The 18,707-nt window shown below is 41.5% G+C and overlaps 1 protein-coding gene across 3 annotated transcripts in view; it reads right to left on the bottom strand.

The window, feature by feature from the left end:
• The window catches only part of ITGA7 (integrin subunit alpha 7), a 202,105-nt gene that overhangs the window by 102,066 nt on the left and 81,332 nt on the right, over positions 1-18,707 (bottom strand). For all 3 annotated transcript variants that reach the window (XM_089679696.1, XM_089679687.1, XM_089679702.1), the window contains exon 2: positions 10,157-10,284. In XM_089679696.1, the coding sequence (XP_089535822.1) occupies positions 10,157-10,284 (128 nt within the window). The remainder of the gene's footprint in view (positions 1-10,156; positions 10,285-18,707) is intronic.

Below are 18,707 nucleotides of genomic sequence, written 5' to 3' on the forward strand. Positions count from 1 at the left end.
TAACCATGTGCAAGAAGACATCTATTAAATGCCTGTAAGGCTCTAGACAAAGAGCAGCTAACCCCATGGGCTTCTCCAGTCTGGCTGCAAATTGATTTACTCAGGTAGCAACATGATATGGCAGTTTTTGGATAAGAGAAAAAAGAGCTATTGTTCACATATTGGTAAGAACATGTTATTAAGCTGCTGTATTTCTAAGGCTTGCTTGTGTGTACAGCAGACCACAACACATGGGAGAGTTCAAAGGGATAGGCGCCTTTCATTTTTTCAATACAGTAAATCTGCTTTGCACGGATAATGTTGTGTCCTCTTATTTCTGCTTTTTCCTGGACTTGGAAGCCAAAACTCTGCATCTCTGTTCTGAAGTCTAAAGCTGGCCATACACTGCTATTTGTTGTTGTTGTTGTTGTTGTTGTTTAGCCCAATGATTCTCAACCCTTTTCCCATCAGGAGGCCCTTGAAAAGTATTTTCAGTCTTGAGGCACCTCAGTTTAGAACTTGGTTCACATTACTGCGTATCAAAATTGCACATTCCCAACATACAGACAAACACACTACCCATTAGCAGATGAATAGGGGTGTCATTAATTCTTAATGGTACCTCCACACATTGTTAAATGCTCTGTGTTTTTGGTGCAGCGCAATTTTAAAAAAGGTTATGGGGGACTTCTTTCCATGTGTTTCTGTGAGTAGGGAAGCCAATTGAAATGAATGGACTGGCCTTCACGCAGCAGCACAGATGTGAACATCCACTCTGAGGTGCTCACCTCCACATCCCAAACCCCCTCTCTGCTCACCTCTGTACCCCAAAAATCCCTCTCTACACAACTCTTTACTAGAACACCCTGTTTACTCACCTCTGTACCCCAAACTCCCTGCTCTCTGCTCACCTCTGTAACCCAAACCTCCTCTCTGCTCACCTCTGTACTCTTAACCCCCCACTCACATCTGTACCAAAAAAAACCCAAACCCCCTTTCTGCTCCCTTCTGTACCCTCAACCTCCTGCTCACCTCTGTACCCCAAAACCCTTTCTCTGCTCACCTTTATACCCCAAAACCCCTTCACTGTTCACCTCTATGCCCCAAATCCCCTGTCTGCTCACCTCTGTACCCTAAATCCCCCTTTATGTTTACTTCTGTACCCTTAACCCCCTGATCACCTCTGTACTGTACTCCAAAACCCTCTCTGTTCACCTCTGCACCCCAAACTCCCTGCTTACCTCTGTACCCCTAAACTCCCCCCACTCATCTCTGTACCCCAAAAAACCTCTCTGCTCTTCTCTATACCCCAAACCCCCAGTCTGTTCATCTCTGTAACTGAAACCTCCTGTCTGCTCACCTCTGTGCTCTAAACTCCCCTCTATGTTCACCTCTGTACTCTGAAACCCCTCTTTGCTAACATCTGTGCCCCATACACCCTCACTGCTTACCTCTGTACCCCACTTTCTCTGCAAGCAAACCCCCACCCTCCCTTATGATCCTCTCTGTTCCCTGCTTTCCTCTCACCAGAGCCATAGGCTGCAAACCACAAGACTGGCTGAGTAAGGAGCGTGGCCAGGCTAGTGAACTGCAAGACATATCGCTGGCTGTCGGGTATAGCTCTGCATCAGTGAAAAAACAAGACTATAAAAATGTTAAAGTAACAGTTTAGTCTGCTTATATTTTTGCTTGCCTGATTCCTTCCTTCTCCTCCTCCCCATCAACATACTAAAGACATTTTTAAATAGAACCTTTCTGGTTTTATTATATACCTTATTATAGACCCAGCGATGCAATCCCCTTGCTTCTCTATGCAATGCTGGCAGATCATGGCTGGCCGGCGGAGCTGGCAGAGTGATGTACATAGCTTCTTGTAAACATTACAGTGCTCTGCCTCATTATCCCCCTCAACAGCCCTGAGTTCTGATTCAAACAATGAGCTGGATTTACATAGCAGTTTACACAGCTCTTTACAATATAAGAGGGACAGTACAATTACAATACAGTTCAATACAGAAGGAATTGGAGGGCCCTGCTCATGGAGCTTACAATCTAAAGGGGGGGGGGGAGGTAGTACAATAGGCAATAACTGGATGATCTGATGGAGGTGACTCAAGTACAGTTCTTAGGTGGAGTTATGCAAGTATTAAAAATTCCCTTTATGAGTGGATGTCAGTCTAGAGCAGTCTTTCTCAACCAGGGTTCCGTGGAGGTCTAGGGTTCCTCCCAGGGGCGGACTGACCATTTGGAAACTCGGGCACTGCCCGAGGGCCTGGGGTCAGTAGGGGGCCCCATGAGATGCCCCTGGTACCTTTTTCATAGGCTTTTTTGAGTTTGGGCAAGAACACAGGGGCCCCATGATCCCCTACTGCCCAGGGGCCCCATGAGTTGTCAGTCCGCCCCTGGTTCCTCCAGAGGTTGCCAGGGGTTCTTTGAGAAATTAGCAACTTCCACCTCTCAGATTAGTTACCACTGACTACAAGGATCATTTTTGCTATCTGTAAGAGGCATTCTTCCCAATGACCACAAATGTGAGGAGCATTCTTCCCAGTGAGGGTCACACTAATTTACTGTGACCTGTAGATATAGTGATTATTAGTCCTCATGCACACTGGATGTTTTTACAGCTGCTGTTTTTGGCTTTTGCCGTTTTTTTCTACAGCCAGTAACCCCCCCCAGCATGTTATCCTGTGTGTCCATGCACACATAGACTGTAATCAACATTTTTTGGTAGGGGCATTTTTTGACTGGAAAAAAAACCCAGAACTAGTGGGTTTCTAGATGAGTTTTTTACCTGTAGAAACACTCTAATGCTGAAAAACACGGTAAAATGCGGTAAATCACAGCAAACCAGCGTTTTTTGGATGTTTATTTAAAAAAAAAAAAATGTTAAAAAATGCAAACGTGAAAAAACACGGCAAAACACTGCCTGAAAACCACTGAAAAACTCACATTTTTAACGTGACTTTACACAGCTAATGTTACCAGCTTTATTAAAATGCCCTGTGTGCATGGAGCCTAAGCAGGGGTTCCCTGAGCCTAGAAGGTTATTTCAAGGGTTCCATCATGAGTAAAAGATTGAGGACAGCTGGTCTATAGGTTTGTGCATTCCTGCGCAGACTGCATTTGTATACATGAAATAGTATATTGATGGTGCTAGAACCTTAGGTAGATAATGCAATTGTACTTTTGATTCATTTATTAACACTATACTGATGGTATCCCAATGGGGCATCTGGATGATTTGGGGGCTGCTTCTGTAAACCGAGAAACTGCCACAGAAACCTCGGAATGTGAAAGCAATACTTGAATCTGAAAATCGAAGCACCATGTGTGCATGCAGACTGCCCTAGGTAAGGTCCACATGTGATGCTGAGTTTACATGATTAAAAAAACTGAAATTCAGTGAATGAAAGGGATGGACCAGGGACAATAAGGCTAGGGAGAAAATGGTAAGATAGTTAGCCACAAAGCAATACGGGTTCAATCTAATTTGCAGCAGCTTCTAATGCTTACTGTGAGAAGCTTATATAGTACCCTCCTAGTTAGCCACGAGGAGCTAGCTAATTAATATTATTATTATTATTATTATTAATTTTTTTTTGTTTGTAGGCTAAGTAGCAGCCAGGAAAGATAGTCAAAGGGGTAAAATTTGGAACTGGACATCTGGAACTGCTGATCTTAAAGTGTCAGATTCTGGGTCCCCTTGCCCAAGGACTTTCTCAGGCAGATGGGTGAAGAGATTTAATCTGAGGTCTGTCGTGGCACGTCAGCAGAGGCTGGATAGCTCTCCTAAGAAGAGAAAGCCTTCTGAGCATTTCTACATAATTGCAGGAAGTTGTCCTCAGTTTTACAGTTTTTTGAGCATCCCATGTATCCCTCCAAAAAAAAAAGCAAAACAAGTTCAAGGACTGTTTATTGTCTCTGGAATACAAGGCTGGAAAGAAATGTGTGTTGCAGGACTATAGGGGGACCCAAAACATTAGCGACTCCTTAGAATGTGCAGTAAAATCAGGGTACGTAATTTCCATAAAAGAGAGAAGTCTCTACAACTGTGGAAGACTGACGATATGGCTGGAAGCCCAGCTTTAAAGTCCAACTCTGGGAAGCCTGAAAATTCTCCCTTGCAGTGGGGCTTTTTCATTCAGTGCATGGTACATTAGGGACATATAAGGAATATGAAATGTTGGGTTTACAAATTCTTTAAACAATTATGACCGATTTATGGCTCTTTGAGTCCCTACTGTTCTGTTAAACTAACTGATGAACCTAATTGAACTGTGCCAATACTGAATTACTACTTAAAAAAAAAGAAACAAATCAATTTGGCTGTAATCATCTACCAATAACCAGCTACCTAACGATAAGTCAATTTCAAATACTCTCATTTTGTGTTATCACTAATAGCATGTCAGAAGACTTAAGCTGGCCATAGATGAATTGAACTTCATCTTGTTTGGCAGGGACTGGCTGAAGTTTTATCCATGTGTGGCTGTTCAGTTTGATAGAAGTCAATCGTTAGAATGTTGCAAAATTTGTCTTGATCAGCAGCTGCAGCCACTGATCAGTGTCTTCTGACAGCAGAGAGTCCTACTGTCAGAATACAACATCTCAGCGGGGAGGATTCCTCCAACCACCTTTATTGTGTGGATGGAGGGATCTATTTGGGTTTTTTTTCAATTAACCTGCTGGCTCATCAAAAAAAGAAAAAACTGGTCACCTATGGCCAGCTTTAAAGTATAAATAAAGGCATTTTTCGCAATTTAGCTTTGGATAGCGTGAAGTAAAATTGGAACACCTGTCAAGTTTTTATTGCTAACTGCGTTAGCGAGATTCATCCTCTCTATTTGTCCTTTTTACTGAGAATGTGAAAGAAAATCCCAAATTTTGGGGTTGTGACCAGAACAGGAATAGTGGGGAAATCTTCCAATAGGGACACTAGTGAAGCTGATAACAACCAGGTATTCCCTCACATTGGAGAGATTTCCTCTCCCTTCCTGTGTTAGCTATGAAAAGAAAGTGAAGGCAAATGTCGCCGAGGTCCAATTGGACACAGATGGCTAAAACACTGACAAGGATTATAAACCTCCCTTACTCTATCACAATGAAAAAAGGTTTTCACTTTAGAAATACTGTAAAGGCTTAGCTCAATGTTATTTTTTTCCACAGCAGCTTCTCTATGTCCCAAAGCACTATTAATGTTCCTCTTTTCCAAAAAGGTGAAAGGAACTCATAAGTGTTACCAGGTCCACTGCAGCCACTAGTTGTTGCCTTCGCAAAAACTTCTCGACAGCATCTAGTCAGGTGTCCTGTGCTAAAGACAGGACATGTAGACAATTGGCCTGTAAGATCTCAACCTCCATTTACCACCAATGTCATTGAGACACTTACCCCAGTGTAATTCTGCCGAATGTTATGGTTTTTTACTGAGTTTTGCTGGGAAATGCCTTAAAATACTTTCTCTCTCAAGAAAAATGCTGCTTTAAGCCCTCACCTTGCAGAGCACTGTGTCAACAGAGATGAGTGACAGTCATATTCCTCAGCACAAGTGTCCCCTGTCAGACGGGGGGGACCCGTCCAATCAGCTCTGGTACAACGTTTACTGGGTCTCATTGAGGTGCCTATTGAGCAGCACAGTCATGTTTAGGCCTCATATGCTTACTGGGGATTTTAAAAAGCCAGTAGTGTCAGCTCTATAAAGTCGTGTTAAAAGTGCAAATTTTTCCGCTGTTTTTAGAGTTTTTGCATTAGTGTTTAGCCACGTTTTGAATCAAAAAATGCTCAAAAACGCTGGTTTGCTGTGTTTTACCGTGTAGTGTAGTCTTTCTGGCTGTATATCTATTTCTGTAACTTCAATGGAGCTTTAGGCTAGGTTCACACCTATGCAGGTTGCATTTGAAACATTTCTACATTGTGTTTTGCGTTGCATTTTGCATTTTTGCACCTGCGTTTTGCTTTTTTTTTTCTTGTTGCTAGGCAGATTTAAAGCGCATAAAAAATTCAGCAAAAATGCACTACATGCTTTTCTGCAGCATTTCCATTTAAGTCTATAGAACCAGAAACACAACTTTTTATATAAAAGTCCCTGACGCTTACCAAAAATCGCACCAGGTGAAAGTGTGCAGATATGAACATGTTCCATAGGAAATCATGTTAAATGGACTTTACTGCATTTCTGCAAAATGCAAAACACTACGGAAAATGTTTAGGTGTGAACCTAGGGTTAAACAGAGTCTGTGTTCAGAAATATCATACCAGAAGTGCTGGCCAGCTCAATTTCTCCCCCATCATTACAATAGTGCAGAGCGGCCAATCATTATCAAAGGCAAAAGAGTGTCATTACCTTGACAACTTGTATGTAGTGGGAAAATGTAATCAGGATCCCCTGCTAGGCAACAATAACAGATCCATGACAAATAGTACTGCTCCTCTGTTGTTAGCCAGGGCTATTAATCAACTTCTCCTTCCCATTATTGGAAAGTTCACAATGAAGGAACTATGAGAACCCAGAATGACCCCCCCCCCCCCAAAAAAAAAGAAAAAGAAACAGGATCTACTCAAAACCAACTAACCCCCAAACATCTACACCACTGCTCATCCTGTGTAAAATACCTTTAGGATTAGAATTACAGTAAAATGTCAACATTAAAAATATGACCATAAAATGGATACACATACTATAAGTTAAATAAAATGAACAAAGCTGAAAATTCAAGAAGAAAAGTTTGTGTGTCAATATAATATTGGTAGACGAAGTCACAGTTACTTAGAGAAAAGAAGGGCCTTTTGGTGGACTTATAGGCACTACAACAGTGGTAAATAAAAGTATTGCTTTATTGAACATACATAGATGTACAACAATACATATAATTAATAAAATCTGCTGCAGAGGATATACTCCCGCAGCATATAGAAATGTATATTCAGTACAGATACAGATAGTATTGGTATATTCCACAATAAAATTGTACCATACCCCGGTAAGAGTTTGAAAACAAATACTCTGGTACTAATAGTTGTAGAAACTGCGATAAGATTGCTTCTTCAGGAGTTATGAACAGATTTCTTAATCTACAGGCATCTGTGCAAAGGCTGTGAAGGAGGGCCTCCAGCCTTCCCATGAGGGGCCAGTCAGTGAGGAGATCCCAACAGACCAGGGAGGCAAGCGGCAAGGTCCCCAAGGTTTCCTCCCCACTGATAGGGATGCGTTAACATCACCAATTCTGCTCTAAATGGAACACAGGTGAAAGAAACTAGCAAAAGACTAGTATGGTGTGGGGGTGCAATCACGTCACCAATTCTACGTATAATAAAACCAAACCACAGGAAAAGTTCTTCGATGTGGTGGCGCAGTATTTGCGCTGGAATAGTCAAGTGGGGTCAGTCATAAATCCATCTGTCCAAGGCACACCAACCACAAAAGATCCCGGAGCCACCAGCTATCAGAAATGCCAACACCACCTAGCCCAACAGGAGCTGTCCCGAAGGAACTCGCATAGCCCCACCATCACAGCCTGTTACCTCTGTGTTTCTAAGTAAACAAAATAATTGCTCAGTAAAGCAGGAGCTACTCTTAAATTATGAAAGATAATTCTGCTGGAACTCTACAACAGGGAACCCCTGAGAATTCAGACGTCAACAATGCAGACTAGTATATTTGAAGTACTAAAAACTGTTTTTTCCTAATGCAGAGTTACAGTAGTAGTAAATGCTCACCTAAAGTGTTACTAAACTCAGGACCCTGCATCCACTATATCTGGTCTCCTGCAGTATATAGAACATGGAAATGAAATTATTTTAGTAAATATAAACTGCTAAATACCTTTTTTCATCAGAAGTTAGAGCAGTCATGTGACTTCTATCACTGTCCAGCTGAGCACTGGTTAAAGCTTGTAGGAGTTTTCTTTCTGCTCTAGGATGCAAAACCCCTGACCTCTGTCTGACCAGTGCTGATTGGCCCTGTGCTGATCACATGCACTCTCCCAAGAAGAAAAAAAAACTTCTCTAGCAATACACACCAAACTGAGCATGTGCAAAATGCCTACGGTTCAGTCTGTCTTATCAGGAGATAAGAGGCGGTCGCTTAAAAAAGGGGAGGAATAGAATAAAGGATCAAACAGCCTTTTTACACAATGCAGAGGATTAACCCCTTAGGTTCTACAGTAAGTGTGACAAGCATGCTTTACTGCATATACAGGCTGATTTTACTGTTGTGGGTTTAGTAACACTTAAAAAAAAAACAAAAAACATTCTCTCCTTTAGAGCCACATCATTATACATGATTTCATGCTTTTTTAGAAGCATTATCCCCCCCCCCCCCAAATACTTTTGCCCTTAAATATCCTGTATTACCAGTGTCCTACTTGTGGCACTTTTCTGAACTTCCGGTCACAGATTGCACACTGTTCACATCATTGGCCTTACTGACACAATAGCACAGCACTGGTTTGGGAGAATGCTTGGAGACACTGTGAATCATAGGACTTGGAGCATGAAGTATCAACACTCTCAGCTGTACTCGAAGCCAAGAGGATGCACATTAGGGTGGCTTTAATTCTGCAGAGCCACATAGCCACTCTTAAAGGTGGAAATGCATAGTCAATGCACATTGCATTGGAAAATCTGGTACAAAAAGAAAGCCCTGTACAGAAAAAAAGGCACAGCAAATATGGATGGAATATGTCTCGAAATGTTTTCAGCAATGGGAGTGTAGTTACACTTTAAAGAGATTATTGGGCTGATTTATGAAAGGCAAATAGGCTTCTCACTTTGTAAATGATTTTTTTTGAAAGAAGTGATGTTCTTCTGACTTCCATTATCCAATTATGTGCAAGCAAGAATAATGTTGTTTTTATTTCCAAGGACATGATTGGTTATTCTTTGCATAGAGCATTTTCACCAAATTCACTAAACTAAGGGAAACTTCCCTTGCAATGTGCAAATTTCCTTGCAGAGTGAACAACCTATTTGCCTTTGGTAAATTAACCCCCATGTCTTTACAACGAAAAATAAAAAAGTACATGTAAGTGCAAGCATCTCGTTTTTCTTCTTGGTTTTTCAGCCTTGTTTGTCCTGAGTTTTTTCTTGCATGTGTATTACATTTTATGTTCATAATTTGAAAGTTGACATTTTCATTTGAAAAATACTGCAGATACTGCTGAATGCAGGTGTGGACAATGTATGTGTCTGGACCTCAGACTGGGTTCCATAAAATAATCCAATTCAGAGAGAAATAGAGAACTGCTCTAACACATCACACGTTAATGAGGATGTTAATATTATACATTAAGGTGCCCAAAGCTTCACTTCTTGATCGTACATAAATACATATTACATAAAGATCATTACTAAGTATCAACACCATAGCAATTTAAGCTCATCTATGGGCACACTGAAGCATTAATAGTAATACAGCAAATTGTTCAGTTATGTGCATGATAACCTGATTTTGTAGATTGAATCTCTCAATGTGCTCCAATTCTTTGAATTTTCTGTTGGCTAGCAAAATGCCAAGACTTTCAGTGAGGGAAACCACCCATGTCTGCAATCTGTGTGCCTGATGTCCAATCTCCTCAATGGCCACAGTCTCCTCAATGGCCACTAGTCTCAGTTCAAGCAGTGGTTATGTCCCCAAGTCAGACCTGCTGGGTTCAGGGGGAAAATTCATTCCCCAAATGGCTCTATAACAAACCCTCCTCCTGGTGGCCGCATAGGACGAGCATTACTGATGACATGACTGAAAATTAATTTACAATTTACACAAGGGGCAAGCAAAGTAGATACCAAATACTTATGTGGAGGGACAAATGGAGGCCAGAGGGGGGAGGGATCAAGACTGTAGATGGATGGTATGAAGAGACAGAAGAAGGTCATGGTGGAAGTGAATGAGTCTGGAGATGAGCTTAAAAAAGCATATATATATATATATATATATATATATAAAAATAAAACTATAGGGCAGATCTATATAAAGAAACTGCTAAATACCAAAGACTGATTTGGATCGAAGCAATCTGAAAGGAGTAAAAGACAGCACAATCATAGTCATAAGTCATTTGCTTTTTTCCTTAAAAGCTTGGTCTGATTACAACATGCTTAAAATATGTATAGTTAAGAAATTCTTTAAAGAATGAAATGCAAGTAAATCAGTAAATAAAACAACTATGATGTACTTTACCTCCATCATCAATTTCAAGCCTTTGACATTCTTGGGCCTCTGCAGTCAACTCACAGCCATACAGACCCCCTGTACGATCTGAGAACTGATTTGGTAATGCTGGTGCCTGGGGTGCCCCCACCAAAAGCCTGAAAAACATAAACATATCATATATTTAATTATTAATTTTTTTTATATCATATATTTAACAAGATATTTTTAAACAAAACCTCTCTGCAGTGTCTAACAGAAGAACCACTCAGAAGTCTAAATATGACCATTTATGTTGTATATCTTTCTGAAACTAGGAAAACTGCTGCTACGCAAAATATCTGATCTAAACCCTCAACCACATAGCCAGAATCATATACTCTACTTTAGGATTGGTGATAATCTTTGGGAGCACGTTGTACTCATGCCTAAATTTACCTGTGCATCCTTATGTATCTTTTATTCCTAATTCAGATCAGCTTTAGGAGCAAATACCTGCTTGGACAATTCTTTTAATACTTTGTAGTTTGACTTTTTTTAACAGGTCATCAGAAAATGGCCGGTGCTCTTTATTGTATATAATATCCTGCAACTTCAGTATATAAAATCTGTACTGTATTTTTTATAAATGCTTTTAATATATACCTACATGATGACATATTATAATTGCTTATATATCATGGAAAAAAAACAAAAACAAAGCATAATTATGATTTAATTAATTTGGAATAATTTCAGCAATGAATGCATACAATAAATAAGTGATTATTTAAATCGTATTTACTACAAAATGCCACCATGTTAATAAGGCTTACATTCAAAGAAATCAGCATTTTAAATCTCTATCCTATGACTGTGTGTTGTATGCTACTGAATTTCAAAGCTGGAATTAGTTTACTGAACAAATGTAAAGAATCCAGACTCTGATTCACAGGGGAGTAAGGGAGACTAGAGCACGTGTGTGTATTCCATGGCAATGGCCTCCAAACTTTGGCCCTTTATTTGCCTTAATCCAGCTCTTGGGACTCTATTCCCCCAATGATATGAGGTACTATTTCCCTGACACCAGTGATGAGGTGCACTTTTTTCCACTGACACCAATGTCAGGACAATATTCTTCCCACTATAACCGCTGATGGGGCACTATTCCTCTCACTGACAAAAGAGATGGAGCACTATTCCTCCCACTGACCCAACAACAGGACACTATTCCTCCCACTGACATAAGTGATGGAGCACTATTCCTCCCACTGACACCAACAACAGGACACTATTCCTCCCACTGACACCAACAACAGGACATTATTCCTCCCGCTGACACCACTGACAGGACACTATTGCTCATCCTACCACAGGCGTTGTGTAACATTTTTACTCCAACTGACCACCAAGCCCGAGGCATTGTTTGATGTGTTTACTGATGCGGGGGCATTTACTACTACCACTGGCCACAGTCCAGCTCCCCTAAAGTGACACTAAACTGCCAATTTATTTAGAAAGTTTGGAGACCCTTGGTTTAGAGTATGCAGTATATAGAAGAAAATCATGTTATTTCTTTATGCCTGTAACAGCAGTCACACATGCAGCGAGTTCTAACAACTTTCAGTGAACCAAACCAGAATTCTGTGGGCCTCTAACAATGGCATCAAATTGTTGGCAGTTTGAGAGGCTTCCAAATTCTTTGACAGGTGCATTTAACCTGCTGTTGACCTGCTTCAAGAAGGTTTTGCATTTCTGTGAACCTGTATGGGAATGAAAAACCTGTCTGACATGAACAAAAGCCAGTCAAAACAAGCCCTATAAACTCCCTTGGGTTATAATTCCATTCAGAGTAAACAATTTGAGCAACCTTCTTTTGAGTGCAATATATGATTCAAGTTTACCTCCTGAAAAGAGATGATAATTGCAGATAACAGAGTGAAAATGTACATCAAATCTGGACCTTTTATGTGCACATTTGCACTCTTTAATCTTTGGACTGAGAAATTATGTTTCAGTGATTTGCAACCTAATAACAACCTTGTTCAAATTCGTCCCCACTCTATCCAAAATGCATTTTGGCTAAAGCTACACTTTGACTTGATCAACATTCCTTTTAATCCTGATATATAATGTAGCACATATAATCAAGTACTCTCCCACCAAAGCGGTTCTCTTATTTTTGGACAGAGTGAAACATGTTAGAACATCTATAAGGTTTTATTGTTGTCTGTGTTCCTGTTGGAGACATTTCCTCTTACTGATGGGAGACAAAAGATCTTTTTAGTGAATGTAGCTAAAGTGTACATCCGGACATGTTGGAGAAAAATTCCCTCTCTCTATTCAACTTTGGCTTAAAGTGATTGTAAACCCTTACATATGGACAGTGAAGTGACTGGCCTCAGGTGATACACAGAGATGAAACATACCCTCCTGTATCAGTTGTGCCTGTCTTTCTGCAGTCCACTCTTCTCTACATCAGTTGAAAGTGCTGGATTTATAAAGCTTGTCTGAGCTGTTCAAAATGAGGTGGGGTGGAGAGATGAAGTTACACTCTGCAGAGCTCAGTGAGCAGGGCTCTGAATGCTGCTTGGAGGGAAGGGACCCAACCCCCTCCACACATCTCACAGGTACAGTGCTGAGGATGTCAATCTGCTGGAGCTCCCTGGCCTGTCACCATTTTTCTCTTGGTGTCAGGAAAAATTGGCAGAAGTGATTCATGCTGGTAGCAGAGGAACAAACCAGCAGACAGAAATGACACTTTGTGTTCTTAATTGCAACAAGTACAAGGTATAGAGCAGTGGTTCTCAACCTTCCTAATGCCAATCCCTCCACTGGCTTCCGATTGCGCAACGGATCAAATTCAAAATCCTAACACTGACGTACAAAGCTGTCCACCATACTGCCCCGTACTACATCACTGACCTAATATCCAAGTACCGCCCAGCACGCACACTCCGCTCCTCACAAGACCTCCTTCTCTCTAGTTCCCTGGTCTCCTCCTCCCATGCCCGCCTCCAGGACTTCTCCAGGGTGTCACCCATCCTCTGGAACTCCCTGCCCCAACCCATCAGATTATCACCTACTCTCCTCTCCTTTAGGCGCACCCTGAAAACCCATCTCTTCAGGGAAGCCTACCCCACCCCCTGCTAACTTGCCGACCTCCTCCACTCTTCCTACCACTCCGTTCCCCACAGCTATCTCCTCCTGTACCACTATCCCCTCCCTCCTAGATTGTAATCTCGAAAGAGCAGGGTCCTCAATCCCCTCATGTTTTGCATTGTATTGTTATTGTTCTGTCACATGTTCTGTCCCCCTTTGTAATGTACAGCGCTGAGCGAACTATTGGCGCTTTATAAATGCTGTATATTAATAATAATAATAATAATAATAATAATAATGCCGTGACCCTTTAATACAGTTCCTCATGTTGTGGTGACCCCCAACCATAAAATTATTTTCGTTACTACTTCATAACTGTAATTTTGCTACTATTATGAATCGTAATGTAAATATCTTACCTCCAATACTGCTGCTTTCAACACAGTAGCTGCTTTTAACAGAGTAGCTGCTTTCAACACAGTAGCTGCTTTCTACACAGTATCTGCTCTTTACACATGTGTGACTGGTCCACATAAGTACATTATGGCGCCAACCCTGTCAATACACCTGTATTTGTACGGGGTGTATGTGATGGGGTTGGCGCAATGATGTCATCACGCCGGGTACTCGTATGTGGGCATATCTGCACGTGGGTGGACCCACCTTGAGACGGATAGATGAGCGGTGTCTCGGTTCCTAAGACCATCGGAAATATGTGTTTACCGATGATCTTAGGCGACCCCTGTGAAAGGGTCGTATGACCCCCAAAGGGGTCGCAACCCACAGGTTGAGAACCGCTGCTATAGAGGGATATGCTTTGTCCATGTTTCATGTCTGAGGTTTGCAACCACTTTAAGAAAGTAAAGGACATTGAGAGAATGAAGGATGTAACTCACAGAAAAAGATCTGAGGTATTAAAAAAGACTTGTTTTTTTAGCACCATTATTCTTTTTCACGTGAAGGCCATAATTATGGCACACACTTTTTCACCTTCTGTATATCTACTTTCACCTCCCTTCCACCGTAAATACCAACATGAGGCAGGCTATCCCCACCTCCCCCTAACTATAGCAAGCTTTAAAAGCTTTCTCTTACCTCCCTAGATTGCTCCATTGCCAATGCTTAAGCTACCCTACAAACCAGACTATGTTTTGATGACCCGTTTCATCTTAAAGTGAAATTTTATGTAAGAAAACACAATTTGGCAAACAGGCAGGATTTTAATGCAGAAGAGACATACTATCTATGGACAGCTTTAAACATTAGGATGCATTAGCACACACTGGTGACATGATGATAAAACCCCCCTTGTAATGCTGAGGACTACAGGGGGATGTCTATGACAGACAGCCTGTGCAGATGATTTAGGGGGTCATGTGGCCCTGAAGAAGGGAAGCTGACCTGGTAACAGGCAGCAGTTCTCATGGCCATAGCCCTGAGAGAAGGGGGAAAAGAACCCCATGAGCTACATTTCCAAGACAGATACTGCACAAGGTAAGTAGTGCAGTCTAAAAATGTGAACCTGAAATATATATATATATATGTGTGATTTTGCAGTGTCAGGTAGGGGGCGCATGCGCACCCTACCCGCACCGCCATTCACGGCCTCAGCTGTCAATCACCGGGTTCTGGACGGTGATTTCTCGCTGGCACCTTGTGATCACCGAGTATCTCTGACAGGGGAAAAACCTGTGTACAAACAACACTGATCTCTCCCCTGTCAGCAGAGCCATACAAAGCAGTGTGCTTACAGTGAAACACAACACACAGCCTCATAGTAAAACAGCACACAGCCAACCCTTTGATCACCCCACATGTTAACCTCTTCCTGTCCAGTGCCATTAGTACTAGTATTAGCTTTTTATTAGCACTGATCAACGTATTGGTGTCACTGGGGATGTTAGTGACACCAAGTCAGTTCCCCACAGTGTCAGAATGCCCGCCGCAGTTCCACTATAAGTCACTGATCACCGCCATTACTAGTAAAATAAAAAAAAGTTCCAGTATATATACAGCCATTTGTAAAAGCTATAACTTTCATGTAAACCAATTCATTTACACTTATTGGGATTTTTTTTTAGCAAAGACCTGTAGCAGAATATATTTTGCCTAAATGTATGATGAAATTTGATTTTTTACATTTTTTACTGGACATGTTTTATAGCAAAAAGTCAAAAATATTGTTTTTTTCTTAAAATTGTCAGTCTTTTTTTGTTTATAGTGCAAACATTTAAAAATGTATAGGCAATCAAATACCACCAAAAGAAAGCTTCATTTGTGGGAAAAAAGGACGTAACTTTAATTTGGGTGCAGTGTTGCATGACTGCGCAATTATCAGTTAAAGTAACGCAGCGCCACAGCACAAACAAATGGCCTGGTCAGGAAGGGGAGTAAATCTTCAGGAGGGCAAGTGGTTAAATACAAATGTTCTCAAAGAAAAGGAAATAGAAGTGAACAAATGCTAACACACTCACATAACATTTTATTAAGCTGGTTCTTTGCTGGTTCAGTGGAGAGGAATCCCTTGAGAGCAACACATGTCCAAGAAGTGTCAGCATAACACATTATTAATAGTTAAAGCTTTTGGTAGGACTCGGTGTTGTAAAAACTGTGGGCATGGGCATGTGAATGTTAAACAGTGGTTATTACTCATTGCTGAACTCATTCGGGCCTGACACCCACTTACTAAACCTCCAATATACAGCAGTACCTTTGTGCACTATAATGGGGCATATTAGGCATGGATGCCACGGCACTGAGCCATTCCTGACACACAGTGCTGGAATGCTGACATGAAGACAGATATCAACAGCTGTGCAACAAGATGTGCCGCAGTTTTAACCTTTAACTCCCTCTAGGCTGGCATCACAGTGACTCTTCCTCGACATAATGCTAAAGTTATGCCAAGACACAAATGTCTTCTGTTTCAGACCTTACCATCACATATCAACCAAAAGCATTACTTCCCTATTAAAAAAAAAAGTATTATGCAGTAATTTTACAGCAACCATGAAAGAATTCTATGGCACTTTGCTTACCAAAACTGTATCTCTAAACTATTTTAAAGTATCCCACTGTTACAGAATACTAGCATTGAGCCTGGGTTCACATAAGTGTGGTGCGGTATATCCAGGGGTGGACTGACCATTTGGAAACTCGGGCACTGCCCGAGGGCCCGGGGTCAGTAGGGGGCCCCATGAGATGCATACAAAAAAGGAGGGTTGTGAAAAAGAGATTCACAGAAAAGCGGCTACATAATGAACAGAACGTGACACTAAGGGAATAATTTCCAAAAATTATGCTTTATTACACACAAATGAATATGACATATGGGCATTCGCCCTGGTTTACCATCACCTCAGTATGAGACAATACACACAGACCTAAAACCATTTAAAATGACACAAAAACCGGTCTAAATGTATGTGTAGCAGGGAAAATGGCTACATGAGTCTAATGTCCCTGCAACACAAACACACAGGTGAACACTTCCCTAGGGAGGTGTATCCAAAAATTATGCCATGGGCATACCATAATAGAGGATATGAGGGATTAAACAGTAACCATAATGGCAAATCCCTATCAAGAAATCCAAAAAATTATGCTGTAGATATATATATCACATGTATGCAATGGAGCAGGCACAATATGCGTCAAAAAGGAGAGTAGCAGGCCTCAGGCCTGTATGAAGGAAGACATAAATGTCAAATATATTGTACAATACATTCCTGTGACGGCACAAGTGGTTGGGGCCCATTCATCTGTAATATAGATAGCTGTTTCCTAGAGCTTTTGGATGGGAATATGCCCCATTTATTTCCAGGATGGAAGAAAAGATGCACACAGCAGCACTCTGCTTGAAATGGTTTCTTCACCACTACATGTGGACTATACACCACTTTTTGTAGGAAAAAACAAGACACATCCCAAAGACTCTTCTGCCTGTTGAAATATATATGGTATATCTTGTTTCCTATACAAAGCACCATGATGTCCCCATCCTGTAGTGAAACAAACAATATGTGGGAAGTCACTGACAGAGCTTACACTCTATAGAAGATATATAGGTCATATAGATCACAGAGGACCATATATCTAATGTCCTGCAACAATCCACTCACCACCTGTGCTATGGATAACGGGAATGAAAGAGAAATCCTTCATAGGTACTGCCATACAGGGCCAAGGCGGCCAAGGAACCACCGCTGACATCCGCCGATATACCGCGGGTTCCAGCCCCTTCTCGGCGCTTGTGCTGCTTAGGCTTGCCTCATGGCTTGTAAAGATGGCTTCCTCCTTATGGGTCAGCGTGCGTTCCACCTAGTGCGCATGACCGGAAGTGACGTATCTGACGTATGACGTATTAATTATATTCAATAATGACCAGCAGCTGTGCTAAGTATTTAGCCCTTTCTTTCTTCCATTAGGAATAACTGCAGGTTGGCTTTTTGCATAAATGGGTGGGTCTTTACCCACTATAAATAGGAAATTGAAATGCGGTTGTTTCATTGGTCCTGACGAAGCTGAGTGAGATACGCCCATCGGCGAAACGCGTTGACGTCATACGTCAGATACGTCACTTCCGGTCATGCGCACTAGGTGGAACGCACGCTGACCCATAAAGGAGGAAGCCATCTTTACAAGCCATGAGGCAAGCCTAAGCAGCACAAGCGCCGAGAAGGGGCTGGAACCCGCGGTATATCGGCGGATGTCAGCGGTGGTTCCTTGGCCGCCTTGGCCCTGTATGGCAGTACCTATGAAGGATTTCTCTTTCATTCCCGTTATCCATAGCACAGGTGGTGAGTGGATTGTTGCAGGACATTAGATATATGGTCCTCTGTGATCTATATGACCTATATATCTTCTATAGAGTGTAAGCTCTGTCAGTGACTTCCCACATATTGTTTGTTTCACTACAGGATGGGGACATCATGGTGCTTTGTATAGGAAACAAGATATACCATATATATTTCAACAGGCAGAAGAGTCTTTGGGATGTGTCTTGTTTTTTCCTACAAAAAGTGGTGTATAGTCCACATGTAGTGGTGAAGAAACCATTTCAAGCAGAGTGCTGCTGTGTGCATCTTTTCTTCCATCCTGGAAATAAATGGGGCATATTCCCATCCAAAAGCTCTAGGAAACAGCTATCTATATTACAGATGAATGGGCCCCAACCACTTGTGCCGTCACAGGAATGTATTGTACAATATATTTGACATTTATGTCTTCCTTCATACAGGCCTGAGGCCTGCTACTCTCCTTTTTGACGCATATTGTGCCTGCTCCATTGCATACATGTGATATATATATCTACAGCATAATTTTTTGGATTTCTTGATAGGGATTTGCCATTATGGTTACTGTTTAATCCCTCATATCCTCTATTATGGTATGCCCATGGCATAATTTTTGGATACACCTCCCTAGGGAAGTGTTCACCTGTGTGTTTGTGTTGCAGGGACATTAGACTCATGTAGCCATTTTCCCTGCTACACATACA

This window comes from Staurois parvus, unplaced genomic scaffold (genome assembly GCF_062004578.1).
Source record: "Staurois parvus isolate SC_StPar_1 unplaced genomic scaffold, SC_StPar_1.0 ptg000017l, whole genome shotgun sequence".
NCBI lineage: Eukaryota > Metazoa > Chordata > Amphibia > Anura > Ranidae > Staurois > Staurois parvus.